The sequence below is a fragment of the Camelus bactrianus genome, chromosome 12, assembly GCF_048773025.1.
Source record: "Camelus bactrianus isolate YW-2024 breed Bactrian camel chromosome 12, ASM4877302v1, whole genome shotgun sequence".
NCBI lineage: Eukaryota > Metazoa > Chordata > Mammalia > Artiodactyla > Camelidae > Camelus > Camelus bactrianus.
In genome coordinates, this window is record NC_133550.1 from 63,437,667 (window position 1) to 63,449,076 (window position 11,410).

General features: G+C 44.4%; 1 protein-coding gene across 2 annotated transcripts in view; it reads right to left on the minus strand.

The window, feature by feature from the left end:
- Positions 1-2,640: 2,640 nt before the first annotated feature.
- Positions 2,641-11,410, minus strand: part of SLC25A17 (solute carrier family 25 member 17) — a 63,601-nt gene continuing 54,831 nt past the window's right edge. The window contains exons 9-10 of one of the 2 annotated variants that reach the window (XM_045520629.2): positions 3,506-3,660; positions 2,641-3,311 (exon numbers count right to left, since the gene is read on the minus strand). In XM_045520629.2, coding sequence (XP_045376585.1) covers positions 3,199-3,311; positions 3,506-3,660 — 268 coding nt within the window. In that variant the 3' untranslated portion in view covers positions 2,641-3,198. Of the gene's footprint in view, positions 3,312-3,417; positions 3,661-11,410 lie in introns of both variants that reach the window. The other variant, XM_074375600.1, reaches the window with a different exon arrangement.

Consider the following 11,410-nt stretch of genomic DNA (forward strand, 5'->3'; position numbering starts at 1 on the left):
GATCTGTGCAAATGTTTCCATGGATACTCCCCATAGCTCTCTGACGGTCCATGGAGCCCAGGTTAAGGACTCTGTGTAAGAAGCACTGCTAATTGCCTGTTCACATTCTAATCTCTTTTCCCTGTTAATGACCCCAGGCTTATTCGGGGTAGCATCTACCTTGCACCTTGGGATGGCGATGTCCATTTTAGTTATGGACAATGGCATAAAAGCTTGTGGAAAAGGGATAAAATCAGCTACATCTTTCTTTTACCTTTTGCCCTTAACTATCCTGCTTGGAACTTGAATGCAATGCTTGGAGGTTCAGCAGCCATCTTATGACCACGTGGTGAGAAGCTCATGATAAAGATAGTCAAATAAATAGGAAGTCTAAATGACAATCATAGACCGACTACTTCCAGAGTTGGTATATAAGAAAAATAACTCCCTTTTGGCAAAGTCACTGTGGTTAGGTTTCTACTGTATGCAGCCAAACACAAGCTGCACTGACCCCACCCATCTCCCATCTCCCCACACCACCGGACAGCCTGCAGGCCAGGGAGAGGCAGAAAGTAGGAGATCAGAAAACATTTATGTTCACTTTTGACCTCAGCCTTTCCAGAAATGGTGACCACATCCTGTTCCAAGACACCACACCACCAGTCCAAGGAAAAGGCAAGAATAGTGAGAAAAGAATTTAAGCAGGAGTTTTGACCCTGCTCACTGCAATCCACCTGTTTTTAGAATTATATTATTTTAGGAAAATGTTATCTGACTGTCCCGCACGCCTCCTGTCTCTTTGACATCACCCAAACCACACGCGCAGGCTGAGGGATGACACTGGGACTGTTACAGGCCTGTACTTCTTTCTCCCTAACGTGGGATCTTTGGTTTCCTCTTCTTCACATCCTCATTTGCATCCTCCCTCTTTCCCTCACGCTCGCCCACCATTTAACTCCACCATGAGGATGCTTCTCAGTCCAGGCGAAGGTATGGCTGGCCTCCTGCTCTGAGGTTTCCGGTGATAATAGGATAAGGTGTCATCTCAAAGCTTCACTGCTGCATCGTGGAAGCGTACCCAGTCGCGGCCAGCCAGGTCAAGGACAGAAGTCAGAATTTACCAACGTCACAGAGCCATTAAAATGTCTTTTTCAAAACGAGTAATTCACCGGTTATACTGAATACCAGCCTCCAGGTGTCGTATCACAGTGCACCAAGTTAGGTCTTCATTTTCAAAGATGGCTTTGGTACAATGGCACCAGTTGGGTTTCTGTTTTGTTTTTTGTATGACAGAGTAGCAATCTTTTTTTTCTCACTTGCTTCAGTAATTGCCCATGAAGGTCTTAGGGGAGAGCCACAGATAAGCCTCCCTCTTTTAGGAAGTCTGATGTTGTCTAAATCAAGGCTTCCGGCCGTGCCGAGGTGTACCATCAAAGGCTCTTGGTTTTGCATATATGGTAAAGGAATTGGCTTGGGGAGCAGCCCTTTTTGTCCTTCTCTCCTTTCTCATTTATATGAAGGAAAGACAGTGAAAGGAAAAGAACACAGTCCAATCTTAAGATGAGCAGGCCCTGTAGATGGGCAGAGAATTAGGGACACTCCGCTGCTAATGCAGCATGGGAGGAGAGCTCTGGAAGTCCAGTGGTCCTAGGAAATGAAACACTTTCTGAAATTGCCAGTGTCTGGAGGGAGAACAATCATGAGAGCCGCTGGTCCGTTCTGAGCTAAGTGATTTTTAAGATAAGGCCTACTTTTAAATTCCCTTGAAGAAAGAGAGACAATGATTGCTTTGGAAACAAATGCTGACTTTAAAATTTGGAAAATAGGATAGTCAGAAGGCTCCTTAAACCTAGCAACCCTTCCTTCTCCCATCATATGCCCCCACCACAAACCAAACAAACATACAAGTACATGCTGAAAACAAGTCAGTTATTCTGAAAATCAATTAAATTATTTATACCCTGTGAAATAAGTGTTTCAAAGGGAAATCTGGAGAGGCAGAGCCAATTAGAAGTCATGGTGCTGAACAGCTTATTAGTTAAATCAGGCTCTTTGTCTTTGTTTCACTAATGGTGTGGACTTTTGAATCTTCTAATCATTAACTTTGGCTACTTAGTAAGATCCCACTGGGTTTGGTTAGTTTATACTTTTCTGAATGACATTTTCCCTATTTCGATGGCCTAGAAGCATAATGAGGTGAATGAATCACAAGAAATAATAATTTTAAAAATCTAGGCAAGGAACAAAACTGGGCTCATTACCATGAAAGATTAGCATTCTGATGAGGGAAGAAAATTACCCTAGAGCAGGGGAGAAGACATCATAACCACCACTTACATGCACTGCTTCCTGCATGCCAGGTACTTACATGTACTCGCTCATTTAGTCCTAGTAGAAACGTTATATGGAAGAGGAAACTGTGGCACAGAGAGGCTAAGTAATTTGCTGAAAGTCACACAGCAAGGAAGTGACCTAGTTGGTATGTAACTGAGGCAGCCTGGCTCAAGCCTGGACTGTCTCAACCCCTTTAAGGAAGGGGGAACGGGAAAGGCATGGAAAGAAGTTAAATGTATGAAAAAAAAGGACATTAATATTTCTAAATGCACATTGATCAGTGTACTTGTTTCCTGCAGCTGCTATAACAAATGACCATAGACTTGGTAGTTTAAAACAACTGGTATTTATTCTCCTGTGGTTCTGGAGGCCAGAGTCCAAAATCAGGGTGCTGGCAGGGCTGTGCTCTCTCTGGGGAGACTGGCCTCTTTGGCTTCTGGCAGCTCCAGGTGCACGCTGGTTGCACAACTCCAATCTCTGTATCCATCTTTCTGTGTCTCTCCTCTGTGTGTCTCTTATAAGGACACATGTCGCTGGATTTAAGACCTGCCTGGATAACCCTTTAACTCAATTACATCTGCAAAGACCCTTTTCCCAAATAAGGTCACATTCACAGATTCCAGGGGTTTAGCTGTAGACATATCATTTGCAGGACCACCATTCAACCTGCTACGATCAATTAGGACTTAATGATGTTGCAAGAAACAGAAAACTAATCTTGAGCTGTCTGAAATAACAAAGCAGGTCTATTGTCTCCCTTAGACGAATGGTCCAGGGCAGCTCTGGCTCCAGGTGAGGCATGAGGACCGGCTCCACTCCCAGGCAGGCTCTTCCCTTACAGTCTGAAGAGCTGTCAGCTGCTCCTGGGGTCAGGTGTTTCCTCATTCAAGACCACGTGGAGGAGAGAAGCTTTTCCTTCCAGAACTCCCCGCCCATGTTTCTCTGTCTCCCATCAGCTCTGATGAAGGTATATTCCAGCAGCAGACATATTCCTGTGACTAGAGTGGGGGGGGGGCATTGGATGTCACACGGCAAAGAGTGAGGGGTCCCCAATTTAAAATCAAGGTACCATTGGGAAAAGACCCACCATGGTCCTTCCTTTACCTTTTTGGGAGGAGTGTGGCTTCTTTCATTTTGCAGATGTTGAAATGGAGGGTCAGGAATATGGACTAACTTGGTCGAAGTTACTCACACGTAAATGGAGCAGAACCAGGCTGGAAACTGAGGCCTGTTGATTTCACAGCCTTTCTCCTGCCAGTGGCCAGGCGCAGGGCCAGTCTCCCTCTGTCCGGCAGCAAGCCCAGTGCTCTCCTGGGAGCCACGCCGTGGTGGACAAGGGTGTGTCTGCTGAAAATGAAATAAAAAATGTTCAGGGAAGTGACGACATCCAGACAGCTCTCTAGAGAACTAGTGAAAGGGTCTGAGATACAGGAGAACCCCAACACCAAAACGAAGTACTACCTTACCTTATGCTCACTTTAATGGCCGTTGATACTGTCATTCCAAAACAAGGAGTTTCCCGATGTTCTAGCAAACTTGGTTGAAAAGCGATATTCACTATATTAATTTCTGCTTTCCCTGTTGTATCAGTGACAAAATGAATTCTCTTTGGGACCACTGGACCCCAGCTCCCTCGTCATCTGCCCCAACAGAGGCAAGTCAGGAATTGTGGGCTGCTGGGCAAGGGAGGTGATGCCTGGGTCCAGCCCCAGAGAGGGCGGAGTTTGCTAGCACCAAGAAGTTGTGATTTTTATAAAATTACACAACCTATTATCATAAAAGGAGCTTTAAAGGTTTTCCAGTTCACCTCCTTACTTAACGCAGGGCCCCCTTTACTTCAGGGCAGAGACCAAGTTATTCCTCTTTGTACTGTGAGCGCTACACAGGGTCTGGTCCTAGCATAGGTGCTCAGTCAATGTCTGTCAGATGAATGAACAGATGAAGAAAGAGACCTTTTCGAGTGCAAACAAAACCGATCAGGTTCTTAGGGACTGAGTCATCTGCTTCACATTTATCAAGCTCATACCTAAACTTATAAGAAATTACTATATAAAGCAGAATACAGGAAGCAGAAAGCATATATTCCTTTGCACCAGGGAAGGAAATTCTAACATACGCTACAACATGGATGGAACTTGAGGACATGACGCTAAGTGAAATAAGCCAGTCACAAAAAGACAATGCTGTATGATTTCATGCATAGGAAGTACCTAGAGGAGTCAAATTCATAGAGACATAAAGTAGATGGTGGTTGCCCTGGGCCCGGGGGAGAAACGGGGAGCTGGTGTTTAAAGTGTATAGGTTTCAGTTTTACAAGATGGCAAGAGTTATGGAGATGAATGGTGCTGATGGTTGCACAATATTATGAATGTATTTAATATCACTGAACTGTATACTTAAAATTATGAAAATGGTAGATTTTATGTTATGTATATTTTACAATTAAAAAAAATTGGAAAAACGATTTTTTGTATAAGTTCTCTTTCTGAGCCAAAGCCTGAAGGTTGTGAGCCTTCAGCAGACTCCATAGTCTCAAAATCGTTACACCAGACAGACGTGCCAGTGCAACTGTTGTCTGGGTGGTGAGACATTCCTGGTGCTTCCTGCTCCACCATCTTCCCCAGATCCTCCCACAAGAATTTTATAAACCAAAATATTACAACAATTTTTCTGGTCTCTTGCTCAAAGCTGCCAAATTTCATCACTTGTTCGGAACAATACTTAACATGGATGATTCAGCTTCTGATGGGTGAATTTCAACATGGAAAAGAATAACCATTTATAATGTCCAATTGTACAATTCCTCCCCTCCACATTTTTATTCTCCATATTGGAACCCAAATGACTCTTTTACGCATAAATTGGATCCTGAAAGGATATTGATTACCTATGCCGTCATAAAAATTGAGGCACAGTGCAAAGACATTATTTCCCTTTTCTCTGCTGTCCTTTCAATATATAAAAAGTGAGACAAGACCAGGTACCCGTCCTGCCTATTATGATTACTTCTCCAATGGGTGACCTTGGTTAGGAAACTTGGCTTCTCTGAGCCTTAGTTTTCTCAATCATGAAATGAAACTGTAATTTTGATAACCTTTTAGAGTGCTTTCAAGTCTAAAAGCTTAAGATCTGATGGCTTTGGTCAAAAGTCCCCAATTTTCCGAGTTCTAATTCTTGTGGTTCCAGTATAAGTCCCCATGTAAGATCAAGTGTTTGAGTCCAGGTTTCCAGAGAAACAGAATCAAAAGGATGTATTTATACAGAGGGGTTTATTTTAAGAAATTGGCTCACACGATTCTGGGGACTGGCAAGTTGGAAATCTGCAGGAAAGGTTGGCTGGCTGGGAATTCTGACAGGAGTCAGGCCTGAGTCCTAAGGCGGTTCTGGAGGCCGGATTCCCTCCTCCTCTGGGGACCTCAGTCTTTTCTCCTACAGTCTTCAGATGGCTGGATGAGGCCCATCCACATTACAGAGGGTGATCTGCTTTTCTCCAAGTCTACTGATACAAATGTTAATCACCTCTGAAAAATATCTTGCCAGCAACATCTAGACTGGTGTTTGACCAAACAGCTGGGTGCCCTAGCCTAGCCATGTTGACATAAAATTAACCACCACATCGATGTGACCCTCAAGTCGAATCCCTGTTCTCTTCTTTCACTGCTTGAGAAGACCCTGCCCTTGCCCTCAGGGTCTCTCAGTCCAGCTGGGAAAAGGCTCCCATGTGCTCCTGCTGTGGAAGCGAGGTGCCCATCAGACAGGAAGGGAGCCCACAAGGGACCATGGGAACATACAGCCTTCTCCTCTGCTCTCCCCTTTGTGTCCCCTCTCCCCCAGGAAATGAGGAAAATGACTCTCTGGTTAATAGATTAGATTCTTGTGAGTTTGCTTTGTGTGAATCAGATGAGTCAATCCTCAGGGGTCTGATTAATTTTGTGCTAAGTACAGTGCTAAACATAGTATGTAGTCAAAAACCAGTGATCTGGACAAGCAAACCAACAATTTAATGCAGGTTCTGAGAAAACAGGTTCAGGGTGGGCAGAATGTCAGGAAGGTGACCTTTGAATTGAATTTGGAAGATCAGATGGAGAATTGTCCAAGTGGAAAGGCAGGGGACCAGCAGGTGTAAGAGAAGGGCTGTGGAGCATAGGCCTGGAAGGCCAGACCAAGGCTGCGTGTCCCCACCGCACTCTGTGACGCCCCAGACAACCCCTTCGTAGCCACTCACTCCATGTCTGTGTTCCCCACTGAATCGGGAAGCCCAGACAGAGGCCAGGTCCCATTTATTTCTGTTTTCCCAGCACTTAGCACACGCCTGTTACGCTGTTATAATGCTTAACACATGCTGATCAAGTGACACTGGGCCCCCGTTCAGGTCTGGCGGCAGTGGGGGGTTCACCCCAACCCCTTCCAGCCTTTTGGCAAATCCTTGCAGTTCACAAGGAGGACTGGGCAAGAGAGGCGAAGACAGACCACCACAGCTGCTCCCTCTTCACTGTAAGAATCAAAATGTATGTTCTACTGTTGGTGCAAAAGAACCTGAAAACAGGCTTTGCAGATGTGGATGTTACAAAAGGGTTCACACTCATCTAAAAGGCATTCATTCAATGAATGTTTTTCGACAAATAAATAACCATATCCCCTTTCCCGCTAGGTGAGGGTGCTGTGCTCAGCACCATAGATCACCTTGGCACAAGGGTATTAAAACATGCGATTCTCTGTGCACGATCTTTAGTCTTACATCTCATATTATAAAAGGACAAAAGATGCAGCGAAAGCCAAGGGAATCAGCTCTCAGTAAATCCCACCAATGTCCCCAGGGGATTTAGAACCACAGCAAAGAAGAGAGAAATCAACAGAGTCAGCCCTGCGGCTGCCTCATGCGCACCGTGGGCCCAGAGGAGTTTTGAGTTACCATAGCTACAAGCCTGTTTCCTAGGGAGCACACCACACAGTAGGTGCCCTAAAAAGGCCATGCTAGTCATAGGAGACGTAGATCTTTGCCTAAATAGAGATGTTTTCCCTCGGAACTTATAATTAATGAACGTGACAGAAGAAGAGCCAATAAAAATAATGGGTCTGCTTCCCTTGGATGGAAATAACAGGCTAGTCCATTGCAAGAGCCAAGAGGAAACACAAAGCCGGACCCTGCAATTATCTGTTCATTGTGATACATCTCCAGCTATCGGACACTGCAGGCTTCCAGAAGGCACACGCAGGAGAGTGAAAAAACAAAACCCTTTCAGATGGGGACTCAGAGCAGCAAGTTTATGTTACCCCATCTAATAATAAGAACGCATACCCCTATGAGGCCTTTTCATTTCTGCTACACTTTCTTGCATATTTATGTGTTTAACCTAATTCTCTAGCATCCTTCCAAGGCTGTTATGTACAAAACCCGTTCCCATTTACAGAAGAGAAAGACCAGGCTTCAACAACGTTATGTGATTTGCCAGAAGCCACCTAGAAAATCAGTGAAAGAACTAAGGAAGCAGCAAGGACTTGAACCCAGGTCTCCTGAGCCTGCATCCAGTGTGCTTGCTACTGTACCCAGTGACGATTTAAAAAAAATAACTCACTTTTCTGTCTGAGTCCATGGGAAAGCAGCTTAGATGGGAATGATTTTCTGGGAGCAAATATGATTTTCTGGGAGCTCACATAAAGGTCCACATGAGAGGTTTTTACAAACTGGGGTCTCAGGGCCCTAGGAGAGCTCTGTGGCATATTTATCAAGAGGAATCAGGCTTTTGGCATTTTTGAGGGAAAAAAATTAATGATATGCTAAGTTTATGAGAGAATTTTTCTTCCTTGAATCTATTGCCTTTCCTTCCAAAATAAATTAAATTCTAATATTCATACTGAAGCAACAACACATTTGTTCCTAACTGCAACAGAGGACTTCATCTAAAGGCATAAAAGCTATTAAATCACAGTAGAGGCATACAAAATAAAAATATTACAGTCTCCCAATCTCACTCCAGGACCTCCAACCACGGCTGAGAAAAACAGCCAACACTTATGTAACACTTAGGATTTGCCAGGCACTTCCATGCAGTTTACATACATTAACTCAGTCAATCCTCCCAAACACCCTAGGAAGAAGCAGCTACATCATCTTGACTTTGCAGATGGGAACACTAAGGCAAAATAGCTTTCCCAAGGTCACACAGCCAGTGCACGGTGGAGCTGAGACTGGAGCCTGAGCAGTCTTGGGGCCAGCTGGGGTCTCAACCATGAGACCGAGTCTGATATGCCCTTGACTCTTCTTCCTGAGGGGAGCAGTTTGGACAGAAGACTTCTGGGTCTTCTCCCCACCCCTCTCTGGTTCCTAACTGGTGAGAGGTGGAGGTCCCTCCAGCACTCATGGGTTTACATGAACAATGGGGTGGACCGTTAAAAATTACGTTTACCAAACCCTGTCATACATGGGGAACTAGGTATAATCTGGGGCAGAGTGACAAAATAGCACCCCAAACTGCGCATTGCACTCTGATTTAAAACCGTAATTACGTACATCTCCATCCTGGCTTTATATACACACACCGGCAAATAAATGAGAAATACACTAAGTGTTAACAATGGTTGTTCTGGGGGTAGTAGAACGCTTCATCCATTTATCTAATTTGCCCCAGTCTTCTTCCGTGAGGAAATCTGTATAATGAAGGTATGAAATTTTAAATCATGTCACAATTGGGAGTAATACAGGCAAAATTTGCCCGGTGTAAAGGGAATGGATTAGAAAAAATTTTCAAAGTTCAGGTTGCTGTTAACAGGATTGGTTGTAGAACTTGGCATTCAATGGGTGGGTTAGCTCGGGAAGAAAGCACGATAAGGGGGATGTGATGGTTGCACACAACCCTGATTGTCGCTCAGTGGGTGGTGATGCCAGGTGTCGGGACTGTGCGGACCACAGTCCCATGTGAGCCACGGAACCCCAGCCTTCTTCTCTGCTCGGAGTTACACATGCCGAGGGAGGTCACCAACAGCACACCTGTGTCTCTCATGGCTGAGTCTGAGTTTTCCTTCTCAACTTTCTGCCCACTTGGCTGGAGCGGAGGGACGGGAAGAGGAAGAACACGGGACATCGTCTATGCTCTGCAGCTGGTCCGGTCCTGCTGATCATGACTCCTGACAGTGCACAGATGTCCTCTCGCAACTGCTGCTATTTTTTCCCCCTCAAAATAAACTCATTGTTCATGCAAGGGACAGGCTTAAACTCGGGAACATTAAACTCCCAAACTGAGAGCTGCTGTGTGGGAATATGTAGTGAAACACAGGATACAGTCTCTGTTCTCACGGAGTTTACAATTTAGCTGCAATGATGAGATATTTACGTATGAAGAAATTACAATATAGGAAAGATTACAGACACTACTTTTACATTAACATAAATGATCTTGTATTGCTGGTCATTTTCCAAAATAAATTGTAAGCTTCTTGGGGGCAAGAGTTGCCCTGTATTTCTTCATATACCTCACAGTGTCTCCACAATGCCTGGAATACAGCCATGCTCTATATTTGATAAGTGTTTTGGACTGGAAATTATAGGTCACCCTTAAATCTGTAGCCCTGTTGCCTACTTAGCCAGTGGGTGCATTTATCCTAAGTAAGGTAAGGTGCTTCCTCTCTGAAGATAATATAGTCAAGATGACCTAGCTTTGACCTGGCTACTAGAGGACTAAGAGAGAAAAACAGATTTTCACTATTCTTTGGAAAACAAGAACTTAAACTCTGGAGAGACGTGATTGAAGTTAAAAGGGCAGTACATTCCACAAGGCTCTTCTAACCTAAAATTTCGGGATTTCATCTCCTTAGAAAGGGATATATTTTTTAAAGTGCTTTGAAATTCTTCAATAAAAAAGGCTGGATGAACATTATTTAGGAAATAAGGAATCAAAAACACTGGATAAAAAAAAGGATGACTACGTAGGAAATAAACGGATTTAAATTCATAGGAGGGTACTGTCAAGTTATATATCAAACTGTTGATGGTAATTATTTCTGGGTGGACGGCAGGTCAAAGATGTACATTTGTATTGTTTGAAGCCTGTAAAACCAGAATGTATTCTTGTGTAAATTTTGCCAATTAAGAAGGATGCAGAGGAGAAGGGGAGGAGGCCACCATCATCTGTAAGGAAGTTTGGGAAATGCGTCATGAGTCAACGATACAGGGATTTTGTCACTAATGAAGAAAGAGAAAGTGGCATCTGAGCAGTCTGCTGCAGGGAAGGAGAAACACACGCAGTGAAAGGGATTCCCAGACAGCACAGTGTAGTGGGAGGTCAGGTGACAGAAGAAGCGATGTTTAGAAAGTCAGGGAGGGCCCAGCTGATAAAGGGCTTCGGGTTTCTCACCCAGTCCAGCAAGTCCCTGGTACCTGGTGACCAGCCGCCTTACACTTAAGCCTAAGAGATCCTGACCCTATGGCCTCTGATAAGGTTTGGGATTGGCTTTTTTTTTTAAAGCTCCGCAGGTGAATCTAATTTAGAGATTGGCTTGCTCTGGGCTGGAGGTTCTCAACGGATGGTTTCTACTTCAGGGAACAGTTGGCAACATATGGCTACGTTTTTGACGGTCACTGGGGGTGGTACTACAGACAGCTAGCAGGGACTGCAGCTAGAGGTATTGCTAACACCTTACAACGCACAAGACAGGCCTCCACCACAAAGAATTATCCAGTTCAAATGTCAGTGGTGTCATTGCTGAAAAACCCTGCTCTAGGCAATGAGGAGCCACTGAAGATTTTTGAACAGCGAGGTAATATCCACTCACTCAAACACCTACACAGTGATTTCTATGTGCCGGGAGCTGTTCTAGACACTAGGGATGCAGTGCTGAACTGAACAAAGTCTTGCCCTCAAGAAGCTAATCCTAGAGAAACTAACCATGAGTAGATAAACAAATATATAATAAAATGTCAAGAAGTAGTGATAAATGCTATGCAGAAAAATAAAGCAAGCTAAGGGAACAGGGAGTAGCTGGTGCTGTTTTCGATGGAGTGGTCAGGGAGGGCCTCTGAAGAGATGACACCTGGGTGGTACTGAGTGAGGTGACAACGTAGGAAAGCAGCAGAAGGAACAGCAAGTGCAGAGACCCCGGG